Source organism: Prunus persica, chromosome G4 (assembly GCF_000346465.2).
Source record: "Prunus persica cultivar Lovell chromosome G4, Prunus_persica_NCBIv2, whole genome shotgun sequence".
NCBI classification, from domain to species: domain Eukaryota; kingdom Viridiplantae; phylum Streptophyta; class Magnoliopsida; order Rosales; family Rosaceae; genus Prunus; species Prunus persica.
The window spans coordinates 12,521,426-12,536,233 of record NC_034012.1 but is presented as its reverse complement, the minus strand read 5'-3'; the positions used below and the strand labels follow the sequence as shown (position 1 = coordinate 12,536,233).

Here is a 14,808-nt window from a genome sequence, read left to right as displayed (position 1 = left end):
CTGCTGGGTGTGAGCCCGTGTCTGATCTGCTGAAAACAAGCTTTCTGTCAAGTCCATCTACTTGTGCTAAGCTAGTTGGCCACGTGTATCGAGCTGGTGACCTTGGTGCCTTCTCAAGCCTTCCCTTAGATAAGTAAGAAGAAGCTGCCATGTATCATCTTCAAAAAGGGGTGGTTTTTGCTATTAGGTCCATGCGGAACTAACGTGATGTTGCCCCATCTTCTGCCTGCTTGACGAGCTGGTGAAGAAGAATGCTGACCTGACTGATAAGCTCTCGAACGAGCGAATTCGCCATGATGCGAGGATTTTCGAGATGAATGAGAGTATATCTGCGCTCAAGAGTTCTGTTGGCCAAAAAGATGGTAAGCTCAAGTCTCTTATGGCTACTCTGCTCGAGCGCAAGGAAGCCTACTTTTGCCTCGAACGTAAGCATGCTGCTCTGGCCCAGGATCATGACAAGCTGCTGGCCAAGTTTGACACCCATGTGGAAGCCACGAAGGTGTCTAAGCATGAGATTGCTGCTAATGCATACAAGCTGGGATACTTGGATTGCCGAAACAATGCTTCTCCTTGCTACCCTCTCGAAGATAATGATGGTAAGCAATTCTGTCTTGACCTGCCCCTGCCTAGAGTGAGCAGATCAATGTTGTGGATGCAGAAGCAGTTGAAGAGCAGATAGCATATGAAGCTGCAATGAAGGAAGACAACGCCTAAGGTGGCGTAGCTAATGAGGCTAAGGCAGATGCGAAGAAGCAGGCAGCCGAGGCAATTGAGCAGATGGTGCTAGTTGAGCAAAGTGAGACAGTTGCCAGTGCAGTTGAGGATGTGATTGGCTAAAGGTCATCTACTAAAGTCCCCTAGTAGATGTAGTTCATTTTTGCTATTTTTAAACTTTGTAATTTTCTTTCAATAAGTGGTCTTTGGTTGACCACCTTATTTCTTGTTGAACTTGGTTGGTTGGCCATTTTGCTATGCAATTTTCAGTTGTCTTTTAAACTTTAATTCTCACTGTATCTTGTAAGTGTATGTCTGGAGACATAGCACTTGAAAAAGACTTCATTGAGTTTGTACTCGTGAAGTAGCTTGCCTACAATGGAGGTAGGGCTTGTCACCTGTATACGTATGTTAGGGACATAACGCTATAAAAAAAAATACGCACTGGATATTCTACAAGATTCATGACTTTCAATAGCACGCCCAGAGAAGTTTCCCACGGAATAGAACTTAAAGCTCACCCCGACAGATGAAGCATTGTTGAATGACCCAACTAAGTACAGAAGATTGGTTGGACGACTGATTTATCTTACTCTCACGAGACCTCATATAGTTTATTCTGTTCGGACACTAAGTCAATTCATGCATGAGCCTCGAAAACCACATTGGGATGCTGCCACACAGATCCTCAAAAATGTCAAAGGTACTCTTGGTTAAGGTATGTTATTCTCTGCTACCAACAATCTTGCCTTAAGAGCATTTTGTGATTCAGAATGGGGTGGTTGTCGTGCCACAAGAAGGTCAGTTACAGGTTATTGTGTTTTTCTTGAAAATTCTCTCATATCATGGAAATCCAAGAAACAAGCCAATATTTCTAGATCATCAGCAAAAGCCGAATATCGAGCTATGGCAAATACATGCTTGGAGTTAACTTGGTTGCGATACATATTGCAAGATTTAAGAGTTCTACAATTAGCTCCTACACCATTATACTGTGATAATCAAGTTGCTTTGTATATTGTGGCGAATCCTGTTTTTCATGAACGTACAAAGCACATTGAAATAAACTGTCACATAGTTCGAGAAAAATTGCAAAGTAATTAGCCCATTGCACGTATCTACACACTTCCAGTTGGCTTTGGGGAAAGATCTATATGTGATATTATGTAACAAGTTGGGACTTCATAATATTCACTCTCCAACTTGAGGGGGAGTATTAGAATTATATTGTAATATATCTAGTTTCCTAGAATAGATTAGTCAAATCCCACAAATAGTGGATCACGATTATTTAGCCTTAGAAGGTTGACGCACTGGAGCTTCGCTCATGTATATATACCTTGTACGAATTGTTTATTGAATATATAACTAAGTATTCAGCAAAATATTCTCTTGTTTATTTTCTTAAGAGCCCCCAAAAGTAGGCGCACTTCACTTTCCATCTGCTTGGTCTTCTCAAGCCACTCCTTAACTTCAACACTCAATAATTGGACAAAGGACTCCTAATGGTTTTCTATAATTTAACGTTGCTTTGTTTTATGCATAGTTTAAACTTTTAATTAACGCTAACTATTTTTTTTTATTACTTCTTATAGAGATGGACCAATTATATTGAATTAAAAAATAATTATAGTATTTATGACTTCTTAAACTATGAAGTATGATTGGAGTTAAAATTTTGTAGAGAGTTCCTAAAATAACTTTTGTGTGTTTTTAGTTAAATTTTAACTGAAAAATAGAAAGCATAATTGTAGATGCTCTTAGAAATACATGAGCAAAGTGAAGAGAATGAAAATTATCGATGGACCAATGGAGAGATAGAGGAAAGGAGGAAAACAAGAACAAGAGTAGGAAAAGGATATATTTTTTTAATATTGTAACATCTAAATTCTAACATAAAATTGCAAATACGCGGAAGGTGTCATTTAAAAATTTCTTAGTTTTCCACTCCAATATGTGAGGGATGTCTTTGATCCTCATAATATTTAACCAGGACAATTCACATGTCCAATCCACCTGTATACTCGAAGGTGTGGGGTTTTATGTAAAAAGGCCTTATGCTATTAATAGTAGAACTATTCATTATAAGTTGTATTTTATTTTGTTAAGTTTTCGATGTGAACTTCATATTCTTCAACACCCAATAATCAGACAAAGCTCAAAATAGAAAATATATAAAATTTCTAACAATTAGAGGATCACCAGAAGAAAACAAGGTATCATTAACAGAGTAAATTTCTAGAATCCTCTATGATACATAAGCACACTCTAAACCTGATTATCAGCAAAACTACTACACATATACTTTGCTTTGCAATTTAACAACAGGTCGTTTGTATCCCCAAACAACACAGAGCAGCCAGAAGCAGGCTTCCTTTCGCTTTCTGTGACCACTACTGAATTCCTTTGGCTTTTGTCCTTGTTCTTTTTCCTGATAGACGTACCGTCAACTTCTTCGAGTGTGATGAGAATTTACTGATGGATGATCTCTCAATTCTCAGACATGGCAGAAGCATGTGGAATTAAGTAAAGTTGCTTGGGACTAGACCAATACAGACAGACAGCCCACCTTGGGACTCACTAGGAGCAACCTTTGACACATCCCCTTTAGATGCCAGAAGTATGTAAAGCAAGCTTTTAAATTTTGAAATCACATCTAAAAGTGTTCATCAGTTCCAATCTAACCAACTTATTTTGAAGAATCCTAAAACTACACAAGTTCGTGACATGTAGTTATTTGAAGGCTGTGCATAATGAATTTATGTGATCAATTGAAAATGCACATATTTAATTTGGGCAGAGCGTGAATTAAAAATTCACGATGAGCAGTCTTTGAGCTCGTGTGCTTTTCGCTTATTGTACAAAACACTAACTCGTATTTTTATCAAAATCAAATATTGTTTTTAATAACGCAAAAGCCTTAAATTTTCTCTTCAAAATCAATTTGGAGAATAGTTTGTTACTACATTTACTAAGAAAGACAGTCTATGCAATTCTTATGTGATTTAAGTTAGAGGTGGAGAGGGGTTAGAGCACTTGGGTTAGGAGATGAGAAATTTTTTGATTTTAAAATTTGAGAATGGGTGTCTAAAAGATCATGTTTGGGTGTCTGTCTTCAAGATAGAGTTCCTCAGCCCAAGGTTATCCCTGGTTGGGTTTATGTGTTCATTTGGGCTGTCCCATAGGACAGAAGAAGAAGTAAAAAATAGAAAAAAGAAGGTAGATTTGTTTTTTGGTCAAAGGAGAATAAATTACTTTCATGATTCAAAGGGAAGTGGTCATTTCAATTCTGTCAATGATGTCAAAACAAGATACACCAAATTCCAACCCCAAAACTGTGCATAGTCTTTGTGAAAGGAAATAATAAATACCATTTATAATTGTAGCAATAAAGGTCCTATTTCCCTTTCCTTTTATAAAAATACAATATTTTATGGCAGTCAAACCATGACAAATAGGAAAAAAAAAATACCAAGCAGGCCATGACAATTTACAGTTTGTTAGAAATAAAAAATAAAAAAATAAAATCAGATGTTGCTGCATTTTCACTCCAACAACCAAAACCCACCCCATAGAGATAGGGAGAGGAAGAGTCATTATCCATTTAGAAGCCCTGTTCTGTCAAAGACTCCATAGTCCAAGGTTTTTGAGTTGCTGCTAAGAACCTCATGTGGATGCAAAGCCAAGCAAACACCAAACTACCATCTTCTTCTTCTCAAATTGAATATTATATATTATAAATTTTTTTCATTTTATCTCATTTCTCCCTTAACTTCCCTCCTTCAAAACCAAGCCAAATCCCAAACCAGAAAAAGCAAAAACATCAGTCCCATGTCTCTTTCTCCTTAACAACCCCCCTTCATCTCTCTACATTAAAATATACTCCCAAAACCCTGATATCTCCATAGCCCAAAAACTAAGCAAGGTTAGGTAACAGATAGCTACCTTAAGCCCCCATCAAAACCTTCCTTTTACAGCATACTCCTCCTTCATGGGTTCTTGCAATTCTAGTCTGTCCTTGTTTTGGTGATTTGAATTGCCTCAGAAAATAACAACAACATACTTTGCCTGGGTTTGGATTTTTGTGTCTGGGGGTGTCTTGAACAAAACACAAAATGCAGCTTCACATATCACCCAGCTTGAGGCATGTGACTGTGTTTCCAGGGAAGGGAGTTAGAGAATTCATCAAAGTGAAAGTTGGGTCGAGGCGGCTTTCGTACCGGATGCTCTTCTACTCCATTCTCTTCTTCACATTTCTTCTCAGGTTTGTGTTTGTTATGACAGCAGTGGACACCATTGACGGAGAACGCAAGTGCTCCACAATAGGTATGTACTTTCATTCAACCCCAATATTATTCAAGCTATGCTATTAAAGAATATGTAGCAGCATTGGTTTCAGGGCTCCAGAAGAATGCATGTGTTTCTGCAAGAAAAGCTAACAAACCTACAAATTCAATATCATAATGTGCATTATTTATCTGTGAATTCTTATTTAAATTTACAATTCAAATTTATAATCTAACAACATAACATATTAGATATCCGAACAAAAATATTACTTTATGTTTTACGCGATGTAAATATCTGTAAAACTGGTGATAATCTTGCAGATAAAACAATAATTCTTTATAAATAAATTTATAAAAATAAAATAAAAATAAAAAAAAGGAAAAGAACAAGAATTGTAAGCATTAAGATATACATGTGGGACTTATCTTTAATTCATCTTAGTTAGTATCTAGGTTTCATAACAGAGCATGTCTTTTCTGTCTCGATGAAATCAATTGCAGGCTAGTATTAATATAATAAACTTGATTATCAACCATTGGATAAGATCATTTTAGGAAAATTTATTCTTGATTCTAACCAATATAATAACATTTACCTTTTTTTAAAATTTAATATTTTATTTATTTATAGGATCCAAATTCATGTGAAATCCAATTAACTACAAGTTGGTAGATATGTGAAATATGTGGTAGTAGCTGCATTTACATAAGCACCCCTAATTATTTAAATTGTGAAAAGGCTCAAAGCTCCTTTCAGGATATGATAATTTGATAAAGGTGTTTAGTGCAACATCATGAATTATCCCACACTAATCCATTTCTGAAGCCACTAAATCTGAAGCATCAGATGAATAGCACAGGACAACCTACACTTGCTTTTATTTATTTATTTATTTATTGTTGGTTTAGAAAACATAAATTTTTATAGTGACTTAAATAAACATAAAAAAATATTTATCAGATAATTAAAAAAATTAGGAAAAAAGTATCTTGGTTGATTTTTTTTTCAATTCATATTTTCTAGTAAAAAAAATTATTGCTTGAGAATGAAATAAATAATTCACTTTTATTAATATAAAAAAATATTTCTTCAGAAAAGAGAAATATAACAAAATTTGTATAATAAAATCTGAAAGACCAATTTGTATAATAAAACTGACCTTTATTAATATAAAGTATGAGTCACTCAATGTAGGCTTTCCCTTCTTATTTAATTTTTCTTATAATTAATAACAATAATACTGATTTGAAGTGTCTTTTCTTTCTTTTTTCATGGTAGCAAGTGTCTTTTCTATCTATTTTATAGCAATAATACTGGTTTGAAGTGAGTCAATTTGCTCGATGTGGCCTTGCTCCTTTTTAAATTTTTATTTATTTTATAATTTTATGTAATAATTCAGGTATAATGTAATTTTTGTTATTTATTAACTTTTTTTCTGGAAAATTTGTGACCTATTAAATTTTAATGTGTTAGTAAACAAAAGGGACCCAAGAGTGACAAAGATGAAAAGGAGATAATAGTAAAAATAATTATATGAATAAATTTAATCAAACACTTTATAAATTATTATAGTTATTTGTAAGTCCTAATATTTGTTCTTGGTAAAATAAAATAAAAGTCCTAATATTTGTTTTAATGGTAGGTTGCTTGGGGAAAAGACTAGGACCCAAGATTTTGGGAAGAAGGCTTGACTCTACTGTAATCTCCTAATTCCTACTTCTGGTTGAAGATATTATTTAATGAGCTTATGTCTCTTTTTTTGTCTACAACAATGTGGGGTGCTCAAGCAAGTTTTGTGCCCTAATTGGAGTTTTTATTAATGTCTGAAAGGTCCCAGAAGTGATATACCAAATATTAGAAGAACCCATCGGCAAAGATGAATTACAAGGAAGATCTGATATTCCTCAGTCCTTGGACGAATTTATGGCTGAGATAAAGGAAGGCAAATCAGACGCAAAGACCTTTGCTGTCAAGCTCAGAGATATGGTACTTCTTTTCAGTTTTTTTTTTTTTTTTTCACATTTGAAAACTAATTAATGTGTCAGTGATATTGCCCCCTCTAAACCGCGATAAAGAAACGATAATACTAGAGTTACTAAATTTGTTCACCAAATGATGTGTCATCTACATCGATATCTTACTCGTTCGAAAATAATGGATTACGAAACACTATCACACTTTTGGTGAACAGAACTGATAAGAAAAGTATTATTTGGTGCAAGAGTATTTTGAGTTATGAGACAATGTGCATATTTCAGGTCACACTTCTTGAGCAGAGAACAAGAAATGCCAAAATCCAAGAGTACTTATACCGGCATGTAGCATCAAGCAGCATACCTAAACAGCTTCACTGCCTAGCCTTGAGGTTAGCCAATGAGCATGCCTCCAATGCAGCTGCTCGCCTCCAGCTCCCTTCTGCTGAACTCGTCCCCGCCCTTGTTGACAACTCCTACTTCCATTTTGTCCTCGCTTCAGATAATGTGCTCGCCGCCTCTGTCGTTGCCACTTCGCTTGTCCGTAACTCATTGCGCCCTCACAAAGTTGTCCTTCACATAATTACAGACAGAAAGACGTATTATCCCATGCAAGCATGGTTTTCTTTGCATCCCTTATCGCCTGCTATAATTGAGGTCAAGGCATTGCACCATTTTGATTGGTTTACAAAGGGGAAGGTGCCAGTGTTGGAAGCAATGGAGAAAGACCAAAAAGTGAGATCGCAGTTTAGAGGAGGGTCATCAGCCATTGTGGCAAACAATACAGATAAGCCTAATGTCATTGCAGCAAAGTTGCAGGCACTTAGTCCCAAGTACAACTCAGTGATGAACCATATCAGAATACATCTACCAGAGGTAACATGCTTAACTATGGTTCAATAGCATTTAAGAGAACTTGTAATTCTTCCGTACGCCTATTTTGCTTAGCCTAATTGCTCTGGAAGTCATTGTGTTTTTCTGTGCATTTGTGCTAATCTCTGCTTAATCTCAATGCAGATGTTTCCCAGTCTCGATAAGGTAGTGTTCTTGGATGACGACATAGTAGTTCAAACGGATCTTTCACCATTATGGGATATTGATATGAATGGAAAGGTCAACGGAGCAGTTGAAACATGCAGGGGAGAAGATAACTTTGTGATGTCAAAGCGGCTCAAGAGTTATCTGAACTTCTCTCATCCTTTGATATCGAACAATTTCAATCCCAATTCATGTGCATGGGCTTATGGCATGAACATCTTTGATCTAGACGCTTGGCGGAAAACCAATATAAGCCTTACATACCACTACTGGCTTGAACAGGTACGAGGTCACCTTTATACAAGAATTCTATAGTGAGTGCCTTATATATGGCCCTTAGGTGAGGCCCTATCTCTTAACCATTTGATCAAATTGGTTAGCCATTAGATCAAATTGGTTAGCATCATCCAACAGTTAAGAGATAGGACCTCACATAAGGGCCATATATAAGGCCCTCAAGAATGACTCCACCTTTATATATTCTAAACTTTCCCAAGAAGAATGTCATGGAAAATGTGTTATCATATTCCAATTTATCCTAATATTATCTCTATCCAGAACTTGAAATCAGACCTGAGCCTGTGGCAGCTAGGAACATTACCCCCCGGGCTAATAGCATTCCACGGCCATGTCCATGTTATTGATCCGTTTTGGCACATGTTGGGACTGGGATATCAGGAAAACACAAGTTCTGCTGATGTTAAGAGTGCTGGTGTCATCCATTTCAATGGGAGAGCAAAGCCTTGGCTAGAGATTGCTTTTCCGAAACTTCGGCCATTTTGGGCAAAATATGTCGACTTCTCAGATAAATTCATCAAGAGCTGTCATATAAGGGCATCCTAGGTTGGGTTTTCAGAGGCATATGTCAACAGTGTTGATGAGAAAGAGTCTACTGTATATGAGGAAAGGGAAAATGAGAGAGAGTTCTTCCCAAATTCAAGCCTTTCAACACTGAATGCAAGATAAAAACAGCACCAGGCTTCTGAATTGCAGAACTCTCTTTCCTCAGTGGAAATTCCTTAACCGGTCTCTGTATTTTTTTACCCTTGTTTTACCAATTAGATCTTGCAACCATAAATTTTTGTTTAATAACAAGATGTTAGTATGCAGTACATGCAATAAAATGCAAGACCACACACTTTTAAGACTCAATGAGAACTGCAAGCTGACAGATGATAGGATACATTAAACAAAGAGAGGAAAAACTATGGCACCAACTGTTAGAAAGACCACTGAAAAGGTCGGAAATACATCGACACTACAAATTGCTTGACTACGTGCAACAACCTCTTTAAATTGAAACCATGGTGCACTGCCAAATGCCATCATAAAAAGGTGGCAGGGAGGACAGCATCAAGATTCGGTTTTTCCTATTGAGTGCTAAAACCATACAAATCATAACTAGTTCGACCATTAATGACTCTGGATTTTTCAATGAGGATGGACAGCAAAGGAAATTGCACTATAAGACTATCTCTCCCTTCTTACAACCAGTCCTAGATCACTCTCAAACTGGTACAAAAACATGTCTAATCATATACTCAATCTAATCCCAAATGAAAAAAAGAAAGAAAGACAAATAAGCTAACATATACTGCAACACGGTATCATGAAGCAATAAACAACATTCAAATTTTAGTACTCAACAAAATATTGCTGAGAGTAAGAGTGCAATTGCATTCATTCAAACAATTCAACAAACAGCTTCTAAAATTTCAAAACTTTATGCAGAGAATCGTCAATCACAGATTATACAAGACAGGCATTCGAACGAAACTTACTTCTTTCCGGTTACATTAGACACCAAATCCCTGAAGAACTTCACGGACTTCGTAACAGGCGAATTAATTGCCATCAAATTATACAAAACATTCTCAACTTCACTGATTGATGGCCGCGATTTAAACGTTGAAACCGCTTTCAATTGCCCTTCCTCTTCAACAAGAACAGCCCACTTCTCACCGCTCACAACCCCATCTCTCACACACTTGAAAATCACTCCATTTCTTTTGCTCAAAAGCCCCTGAACTTCCAAACCCATAAATGAAAAAATGACCTCAAATGAACCCACAAAGCCACTCAGCTCACCAAACTCAGCTTCATCCTCAAACACCCACTTGGGGTTGAAAATAACCACTGGCCTTGGGTACAATAAATCAGCAACACTTTTCATATCAGCCAGTTGGGTTCCCTCTGGCGCCACAAACACTGCCACGTCAGCAGAGCTCGAAATTCTGGTATTACCGTTGGTGATCGAATATATGTCTAAATTTTCAACTGGGCTTGAAGGGTTAGACTCGAAGGCTTTTAATGCAGCTTCTGTGTAGGCAAGGTTAGGCCATATGATCAAGATGTTAACTTTGGACCCTTTTCTTTTAATGGGTAGGTCTCGAAATACCTGGAAAGCGAGCTGGGATAGGGATTCAGGAGAGTCATCGATGACCGGGATTTCGATACGAAATCTGGGCTGCTTGAGCTTCTTGAGCTTGTTGGTGAGTCTGAGGTTGTTGAGGGGCTTTTCCAATGTGGTTGAGAGACAGGTTTTGGCTTGTTGAATGGCTGCTTCTTTTGAGCTTGGAGGGGTGGGAGAAGATAAGGAGCAGAGTGGGGACAAAGTAGTAATTTTGGATTTGTGGAGGAAAATTGGAGGCAAGGAGATATGTTGGTGGTGTTGGTGTGTGGGAAATGGAAGAGAAGTGAAAGAGAGAGTTTTAGTGAGTGGAAATGGGTTTGGTTGCTTTGCAGTTTTAATGGTTTTTGTATGAACCCTGAGAAGATTGGAAGCCATTTTGAGTCTTTAACAGAGTTTGCATACAGCCGAGTCTGGGAGAGAAATAAGTAGTTGCCAGGCGCACTATAAGATAAGGTTTTTTGCTTGCTAGTTGCAAGAGCTTTATAAAAAAGCAGTTCAACCTTTAGTTACTTTCACCTTTTATGATGCAATTATTTGTTACTTCCATCTTTTCTAGTTTCTTTTTCTACCCGCAGCTGAACACTATCACACAGATTTTATCCGTCTGGGGTCCTCAGAGAATGACTCCATTTTCCTTTTACCATGCATAACACGTAAAACATGCTTATATACCGTTCGTGGAGCTGCAAAATTCTAAGCAAACCCATTTTTCCTTTTACAAATCCACAAAGCGCACAGCTGAAAAGTTACCTCCATCCAAAACCCACAAAGTGCCCCATTTTCCAGAATACAACTACAAATCCCCAACCCCACAAAGCTACATGCCTGAGTCGGGGCAATGTCAGCCCAACTCCTGTGCACTCGAACAAATTGGTAACGAGGAGTTGCCAGATTCACTTAAAAGTAGTTAATACCATTTACATGAGAATACCATCATTAATTCATAAAAGTACCCAGGTTGCAATTACAGTTGCAAATACAGTTAAATCACCCACCAAATTCAGTTAGTAGACAATAAAAGGAAAAATACAAGAGCAATGACAGGACAATAAACTTGTTGGGGACAAAATGTTATCCCAAATCACCCGAATCATCTTAGATCTTGCCAACTTAAGCAACTGGTGGGCGGAGTACATGATCCTGCGAAGTATCCACTGAGGCAGGTGGCATGAACTGCCACATGGCAACCCCAGGGTATCCAATGAAAGGCACCAGCTTGTTGCCGTGAGCTTGGCCTTGGGCAGCAAATGCAGCAGGAATTGCAGGAGGGGGAGGCAAGAAGCCTGGCTGTGCATTCATGGCCTTCAGTTGCTGCTCCAACTTCTCTTTCTCTAACTTCAACCTCTGCTTCTCATCACGAAGTTCATTCTTCTCTGCCTGCATGAAGGGGGAAAGGGTTTTACATGTAGTTTTTGTATCTAAGCTCTATCCATATCTAACAGGTAGACAAAAGGGCAGAAACCATCTAGAATTCAAGGTTTCTAACAAATAATCCTCAAATTTCCAATTAAAAGAACCAAAGGCTTACCTTCAATTCCTTGATCTTCTCCTGGAGGCTTGAATTTGAGTCCTTCAACTTTTGGGCTTCACCGCGTAACTGATTCACCATTCGGACAGCATCCACCAATATAGCAGCCTTGTCCGTCTTGGGGGGCCTTCCAGGCTCTAATATAGAGCCCAATTCGAGAAACCTATTATTGGTTCATGTCAAGCATAAAAGAAGTCTGCCTCAAAGAGAGGGGAAGATAGAAGGGGAGGGAAGGGGGGGCAGAAAAAGGGGGAAAGGAGAGAGAACAAAAAGAATACTTGTCGTTTAGCCTATCCCTTCGCAACTTCTCCCTGCATGCCTTGGAACTAGATCCACTGCATGATTCAGTTCTGACCCTGCAAGGAGAAAAATGCAACAGATAGAAGAAGACAGCTTGAATAAGATAAATACAAAATAAATTTACTAACTTTGATCAGCTCACTATAATATTAACATAATAGTTTCTGAGTTGTGATTTTGAAGATAACATGATACTTTGTCAACAAATGACAAGAAATGCTTTAACACAAAACTGAAATAAATTAAACCAACTGAAATGATATTGGCTCAAAATTCTTCATCTAAAACCAATTATAGTTTATGATGGCAAGTAAGCAACGCTTGTTAGTGACTAAAGACCTCATGATAAAATTTAGTTTACAATCCTCCATAGCAGCACAGGCATTCAGAACTTAGCCAAATATGAAAAGGTATAATGCCCAGAGAAGAGTCAATGAGAACAAACTTTTTGGAGTTGAAGTGGTTACAAATTGTGATTTATTTGATGAGAACAATCGAGTTTGTACCTCTTTTTTGAGCCAGATTCCTTAACTCCCTCTGCATCCCCCAATGAGCCATCAATTTCAACACTACGAAACAGATAATGTCAAATAAAGAAAATAAGTGAGCAACCACAAAAATGACCAACTCTAAAAAGTGCATGAACAATACAAACACTAGTAACAGGTAGTACAAAGTAAACTTTACGCATTAAAAACAGATCATGATACAAACATCCAAAACATTGCTGCACTCCGTTGTCTCCAACCAGCTAGCAAAAAGAAAATTTATACCAAACCTTTTCTCATTAATATAATATATGCTCGCACAATGAACCCAAAAGGTAAACCAAGCCAATGAACTGTTCCCTAACCAGTCATTTAAAATTGGTCCAGTCTGTATCGATTGCAACTCTAGGATCTTTTTTTGGACAAGCATGAATATATGCATATATGTGTAACATTTTTCATCAGAAACCCTCATCACTATGAGAACCAACTGTCCATCCCATATCACCAGCACTGAAGTCATCTTCTTCTTCCAGTAGAAAATAACTCAAATCCCTTAGAAATTTCTTGGTAAGATTTTCTATGATGTACCCACTACCAACAGTAGTACACCACCTAATGCATAAACACTAAAATCTCAAGTGTACATAGAAAAAAGATTAAATCAAGTGATAGAAGTAACATTGCTATCCGGAGTTTCTCACAGTGACCACCAAGAAAACTTCAAGTCGGGCGGACAAGTAGACTTCATCCCACAATCTCTTACTACTCAAATCATATAGCAAGCATTTGGTCCGTCGCAGCTGGAGATTCACTAAATTGTTGGAATCACACTTTTCTTCATTAATAAAAAAGGTTACCTCCATTTTCTTTACTCAGCCAAACACCCTAAACAAGTGATATTCTGGTCAAAATTTGATTCTTTTTTCCTACCTGTGCAGACAACTATCCTATAATGCCCTAACAAGTAAACGTTTCAAAAAAATTGAGATTGAGATGTTCAGACATAGCATTTCAACCCACCAAAATAAGTAGCCAGCCCAAACTTAAGACACAAGATCGATAAACTGCTTCAATTTAGGTCTCCGAGCACACATTTCCAAGTCCTAAATAGACCCAACTAATCAAATCCTCAGAAACATTCCCAAAACCCTAACCAATATATTTGGAATAAGACCAAAAAAAAAAAAAAAAAAGTACCGAAATCAGCAATTTCAACCACTCAATCCCAACAGATGAGCCACAAATAACAAGAAGCACCCAATTATTTATAGATTATATAAAATACCCAAAATCGAAGAAAAATCGAATATTCAAAAAGAATAAAAACCCTAGTTTGGTTTATACGGAGTACAAATATTACTTAATTATCAGTGAAAAAGATAAGAGAATTGAAAAGGCACCTGACGCTAGAGGAGCCGGCGAGGGGCTGAACGGGCCAAGTGAAGCCGGAGGAGGAGACAGGGAAGTTCCCATCCAGGACAGGGGCGTCGTCGATCAGTCCATAATCAAAGAGCCAGTTGGTGTTTTCCGGGGAGACCATGTTTGGACGCTGCCGGAAAAGACAAAAAAAGGGGTTTTCCGGCTGGGAATTGGTGATATCCTCGGAACCAAACAGGGGGCAATTGAAAGGCTTCGCCGTTCGTGGGTTGGTGGGTTCACTTGGGATGAGAGAGAGGGGGAATCTGTGTGCTTGATGATGATGTGGGGATTGGTGGCAACAGGTGGTGTGTGTTTTGCGTGTGTGTTTCGTCATTGATCCAACATTACCTCCCAGTAAACGCTTTTTCTGGGTTTTGGGCCTGGATTACCAATTCCATGGGCTTGGGCTTCATTTCATATCTAATTAATTTTGGCCGAACTTCCGTAGTTTGATTCGTTTTCAACTTTTTGTTTCCATTATTTTAGTTTCCACGTTTATAATTTTGGGTTAATTACAGTTTCATATCTTATAGTTACACTCTTAAAAAATATTAGTTCATACTCTTTCAATTTACAATAACATACTTCGTATTTTTAAATTTGTTACAATGTGATTCTGCCGTTAGGGTTTCTATCAAATCT

The 14,808-nt window shown here is 37.5% G+C and overlaps 3 protein-coding genes across 4 annotated transcripts; 1 reads left to right on the top strand and 2 right to left on the bottom strand.

The window, feature by feature from the left end:
• LOC18780774 (probable galacturonosyltransferase 12) lies at nucleotides 3,991-9,191 on the top strand. The gene is made up of 6 exons (XM_007213842.2): nucleotides 3,991-5,040; nucleotides 6,647-6,702; nucleotides 6,835-6,990; nucleotides 7,263-7,853; nucleotides 7,995-8,297; nucleotides 8,574-9,191. Exons 1-6 carry the CDS (start codon nucleotides 4,830-4,832, stop codon nucleotides 8,856-8,858), a joined length of 1,602 nt encoding a protein of 533 aa, XP_007213904.1. The 5' UTR covers nucleotides 3,991-4,829; the 3' UTR covers nucleotides 8,859-9,191.
• On the bottom strand, nucleotides 5,095-10,907 carry LOC18778456. Of its 2 annotated transcripts, none has more exons than XM_007213981.2 (2): nucleotides 9,797-10,907; nucleotides 5,095-5,158 (listed from the first exon to the last, which is right to left on the bottom strand). In XM_007213981.2, exons 1-2 carry the CDS (start codon nucleotides 10,801-10,803, stop codon nucleotides 5,110-5,112), a joined length of 1,056 nt encoding a protein of 351 aa, XP_007214043.2. In that variant the 5' UTR covers nucleotides 10,804-10,907; the 3' UTR covers nucleotides 5,095-5,109. The 2 variants fall into 2 exon arrangements, with proteins under 2 accessions (XP_007214043.2, XP_020416773.1); XM_020561184.1 differs by having other exon boundaries at nucleotides 5,095-5,149.
• LOC18778871 (transcription factor ILR3) lies at nucleotides 11,303-14,672 on the bottom strand. The gene is made up of 5 exons (XM_007211605.2): nucleotides 14,148-14,672; nucleotides 12,763-12,825; nucleotides 12,235-12,312; nucleotides 11,957-12,119; nucleotides 11,303-11,805 (listed from the first exon to the last, which is right to left on the bottom strand). Exons 1-5 carry the CDS (start codon nucleotides 14,498-14,500, stop codon nucleotides 11,539-11,541), a joined length of 924 nt encoding a protein of 307 aa, XP_007211667.1. The 5' UTR covers nucleotides 14,501-14,672; the 3' UTR covers nucleotides 11,303-11,538.

Coding starts and splice junctions, on each gene's coding strand:
- LOC18780774 (XM_007213842.2), top strand. CDS start 4,830: ATGCAGCTTCACATATCACCCAGCTTGAGGCATGTGACTGTGTTTCCA. Junction 7,854..7,994: donor TCAGAATACATCTACCAGAG/GTAACATGCTTA, acceptor ATCTCAATGCAG/ATGTTTCCCAGTCTCGATAA. Junction 8,298..8,573: donor ACCACTACTGGCTTGAACAG/GTACGAGGTCAC, acceptor ATCTCTATCCAG/AACTTGAAATCAGACCTGAG.
- LOC18778456 (XM_007213981.2), bottom strand. CDS start 10,803: ATGGCTTCCAATCTTCTCAGGGTTCATACAAAAACCATTAAAACTGCA. Junction 5,159..9,796: donor TCTAATGTAACCGGAAAGAA/GTAAGTTTCGTT, acceptor TTGAATTTGTAG/GTTTGTTAGCTTTTCTTGCA.
- LOC18778871 (XM_007211605.2), bottom strand. CDS start 14,500: ATGACGAAACACACACGCAAAACACACACCACCTGTTGCCACCAATCC. Junction 12,313..12,762: donor GAATCTGGCTCAAAAAAGAG/GTACAAACTCGA, acceptor TTCTCCTTGCAG/GGTCAGAACTGAATCATGCA. Junction 12,120..12,234: donor AGGGATAGGCTAAACGACAA/GTATTCTTTTTG, acceptor AACCAATAATAG/GTTTCTCGAATTGGGCTCTA.